Source organism: Otolemur garnettii, unplaced genomic scaffold, assembly GCF_000181295.1.
Source record: "Otolemur garnettii isolate 467f Iridium unplaced genomic scaffold, OtoGar3 scaffold00091, whole genome shotgun sequence".
Lineage (NCBI taxonomy): Eukaryota > Metazoa > Chordata > Mammalia > Primates > Galagidae > Otolemur > Otolemur garnettii.
In genome coordinates this window covers 3,532,757-3,536,415 of record NW_003852486.1, presented here as the reverse complement: position 1 = coordinate 3,536,415, position 3,659 = coordinate 3,532,757, and the positions used below count along the sequence as shown (strand labels likewise).

Sequence of the window (3,659 nt, the reverse complement as noted above, 5' to 3'; positions counted from 1 at the left end):
GTCTCAAAAAAAAAAAAAAAAAAAAAAAGTTCTTTACGTGTTAAAAATATGGTGAAATAATTGGACAGAAAATAAATATTTAGGTCAATTTGATATTGGACAGACAGCTCACAGCTAGAGAAGTATTGAAAAAAACGCATATAGAGTGGCACCTATAGCTCAGTCAGTAAGGCGCTGGCCCCATATACCAAGTGTGACAGTTTGAACATGGTCCGGGCCAAACTGCAACAAAAAAAAGCCAGGCATTTTGTTGGGCGCCTATAGTCCCAGCTACTTGGGATGCTGAGGCAAGAGAATAGCCTAAGCCCAAGAGCTGGAGGTTGCTGTGAGCTGTGATGCCACAGCTCTCTACTAGGGCGACAAAGTGAGACTGTCTCTTAAAAAAAGAAGAGAAACGCGTATTAGGGTACAAGGTAGGAATAGGCAGTTTAAGTGGGAAGTAGAGGTCCTTAAAGCCAAGCTGAGCTGTGGCTTACCCCACAGGTACGTGAAGAGGGGACTACAGCGTGTGGGGCTAGACCCCCATCTACCGCTGAATCTGGCTGCCCTTCAGGCCCACCAGGCCCAAGAGAACCGTGTGGTGGCCTACTTCAGCCTGGCCCTGCTGCTGGCCCCACTGGTGGAGACGCTGATTCTACTAGACCGGCTGCTCTACCTTCAGGAGCAGGGTAAGGATGACTTACAGCAGAGACACGACCAGCGAAGCTCCTCCAAGCCCTAGCCCCTCTAAGCCTAGGGCTCTTCCAAGCTCCCACACCTGCTGAGCCAGGTTTATCACTGTTGTGATTTTTGGACTCCTGCTTTGGAATCACCAGTGGGGTGGGAATAAGTAATTTGTTAAAAAGTACGGATTCTTGGTTTTTATTTTGAGCAGAGTCTCATTCCCATGCTAACACAGGTACACTGCTATGGTGTCATAGCCCACAGCAACCTCAAACTCTTGGGTGATCCTCCTGTCTCAGCCTCCCAAGTAGCAGAGACTATAGGTGCCCACCACAATGCCCAGATAGTTTTTCTATTTTTAGTAGAGATGGGGTCTTGGTTTTGCTCAGGCTGATCTGGAACTCCTGAGCTCAAGCAGTCCATCTGCCTTGACTCCCAGAGTGCTAGGATTACAGGCGTGAACCCCCATGCCTGGCCAAAAAGTACAGATTCTTACATCAGCCTCTGGTGGTAGTTCCCTGCGGTGTATTTTATGCATGCTTCCCAGGCACCATGACTGCTTCCCAAATCAGTCCCATGTTGTCCTCAGGGAGAGTAGGATCTCCATGATCTCCTTAGATCCTCCCTCATGGAGAAAAGGGGATATACCTACAGGGTAAGCAGGATGCAGCTCAGTGAGCGTTTGATTCATTTCTCCTCCTCCTGATTAGCCTTGCCTTTCTCCTAGGCTTCCATGCTGAGCTCCTGCCCATCTTTAGCCCTGAACTGTCTCCTAGAAACTTGGTTCTGGTGGCCACCAAGATGCCCCTGGGTCAGGCCTTCTCTGTTCTGGAGACTGAAGACAGCTGACACAGCCTGAGTAAGGGCCCATCTCAGACTCCATATGAAACCATCCAAATGCAGTACTGCAGCAGAGTACACCTAGCCGAGAACCAGCATCATGCATCCCTGAGTCCTGGTTCCCCACAAACCTTCAGTTTCATACCCTTTCTCTCCTTCCATATGTTATATAATATTGTGTAAAGTTTTAATTTATTAAATCTTTATTTCCCTTCCATTTCTATGAAGAGAGAAAAGGAAGACTATACCTTCCCTCTGGTGCTATTTACCTTCAGTCACACTCTGGCCCACACTGCCATCCCCAACAGGTAGCCTAGCTGGCAGCTTCTGTTACTCAGAGGTCTTCATGGAGGGAAGCTCTCTCTCTTCCTTTGGCCTGCATCCCACATTTGCAGGCCCTGAGGGCAACCTTAAGGCTAGCTAACTTCCATCCCGATTCTATCATAATGTCAGTAAAGATGCTCCATCTACTTAGTCCCTAAAATAGGTATATTGGGGTTGGGGTGCCATTCTACTAGAGATAGCAGCTGCACACAGGAGGATTCATGGGTCTTTATTGGCATCCAAAGAGGCTGCCCTGCCTTCAAGGCTAAGACAAGTGGGAGAGAAGCTGTTCTCCCCAGGCTCAATACCAATAGACTTTCTTGTATCTCCGGGTTTCCTGGATCCCCATAGCCTCCATCACCTCTTCCTGCAGTGTCTTTAGACGAGGCACATAGGTTTTTTCTAGAGCATCTTCTACTGATGTATCTTTGGGGCCATCTGTTGAGCCAAAAGAAAGGAGATGGGTGGGAGCCTTATCAATTTGTCTTAACATCCCTTCCTTTCCTACTGCCCATCCACCCCCACCTTCCTGCCCAGCCTCACCAATCCAGGTTTCAGGGACGATGCCATCAGATCTGGGAAAATCAGGTTTGGGGATAATTCTCCCTGATCTCGTGGAAACTCGTACCCGCTCTCCTGCCTCAGTAAATCTCCACTCAATCTCAGTGGGTTTCCTGGTGGATAGAAAGGTGAGCGTGGTCTGGGAGCCAGGAACCCTGCCACCCTCCAACCCAAAAGTATAATCAATGGTTGAAAACACCAAGGTTAACACTTTGTCTACTTTGTACTGGGGGTACCCACAGGGAGTCATGCCTCTGAGATAGCCCGTCAATTTCCAGAGCATCCAACCCACCATTCTCATTGGACGATACCTTCATGGACTCAAGAGGGTGAGAGACTCTCTGACCCATGTGCTTGCCTGTCCACAGGATCCACAAGTTTGACTTGGTGGTGGAGCAAGGGGGCTTCACTAGGAATCATGGTTCCCCTGTAATCCTTAGTCCTGCCAATGTAGCGGTAATGCTGTCCAAGAGAGGGAGGTTATCAGAAAGCAGGGGTATGTGACGGGGATTTGCCCATGCTTCCCAAGTTGAAAAGTAACAAGGTTCAGTACTACCACTGGTCCCTCAGCCATTCTCCTCAGTACTGCCACCCAGTACTGCTTTTAATGGAAAGGGACAGGTGGGATAGGCTTCCTGAGCATGCGCATCCTCTCCACTTACTGTGTTCAGCCCTTCCAGAACCACCCAGTTTCGCTGCCGGATAACTTGAACCACTTTGCCCTGCTTCCCAGCATCCTTGCCTTCTAGAATCTCCACCTATGGGAAGACATGAGGGTTAGGAAGGGGGCATTTTTGCCCAGGACCTCCTCATCACTCTACCCTAAGGCTCTCACCATGTCCCCACAGAACAGATGCCAGTCTTCATCAGAGATGGGTTCCACAGCCACTGGGCGCCGTCTGGTCCCTGGGGGGTTCTTCCTTTTGTCTGCCAGGGAGCCTGGGCGGCTCATTCCATAGCGGTAATTGGGGGGCAGAGTAACCTTGGATGCCAAGGCTAGCAAGGCAGAGAGACGCATGGCTGAAGGCTGTGAGAAATCCCTTTGCCAGTGAAAGGCTTAGAAACCTTTTCAGCTTTGAGGGGTAGACAGGACAAAGAAGCAAGGAAAAAAAAACATTTTTTAAAGCATTTATTCTGGCTCGGCACCTATAGCTCAAACGGCTAAGGCACCAGCCACGTACACCTAAGGTGGCGGGTTCGAATCCCCAGCCCGGACCTGCCAAACAACAATGACGGCTGCAACCAAAAAACAGTCGGGCGTTGTGGCGGGC

General features: G+C 49.7%; 2 protein-coding genes across 5 annotated transcripts in view; one reads left to right on the top strand and one right to left on the bottom strand.

Annotated features, from left to right (window-relative positions):
• Positions 1-1,719, top strand: part of RRNAD1 (ribosomal RNA adenine dimethylase domain containing 1) — an 11,879-nt gene extending 10,160 nt beyond the window's left edge. For all 4 annotated transcript variants that reach the window (XM_012808640.2, XM_003795242.3, XM_023516388.1 and 1 more), the window contains 2 exons: positions 484-668; positions 1,391-1,719. In XM_012808640.2, coding sequence (XP_012664094.1) covers positions 484-668; positions 1,391-1,403 — 198 coding nt within the window. In that variant the 3' untranslated portion in view covers positions 1,404-1,719. The remainder of the gene's footprint in view (positions 1-483; positions 669-1,390) is intronic.
• A 320-nt stretch (positions 1,720-2,039) lies between these two features.
• Positions 2,040-3,659, bottom strand: part of MRPL24 (mitochondrial ribosomal protein L24) — a 5,187-nt gene continuing 3,567 nt past the window's right edge. The window contains exons 2-6 of the mRNA XM_003795243.3: positions 3,224-3,461; positions 3,051-3,146; positions 2,747-2,850; positions 2,371-2,501; positions 2,040-2,265 (exon numbers count right to left, since the gene is read on the bottom strand). Coding sequence (XP_003795291.1) covers positions 2,129-2,265; positions 2,371-2,501; positions 2,747-2,850; positions 3,051-3,146; positions 3,224-3,406 — 651 coding nt within the window. The 5' untranslated portion in view covers positions 3,407-3,461 and the 3' untranslated portion in view covers positions 2,040-2,128. The remainder of the gene's footprint in view (positions 2,266-2,370; positions 2,502-2,746; positions 2,851-3,050; positions 3,147-3,223; positions 3,462-3,659) is intronic.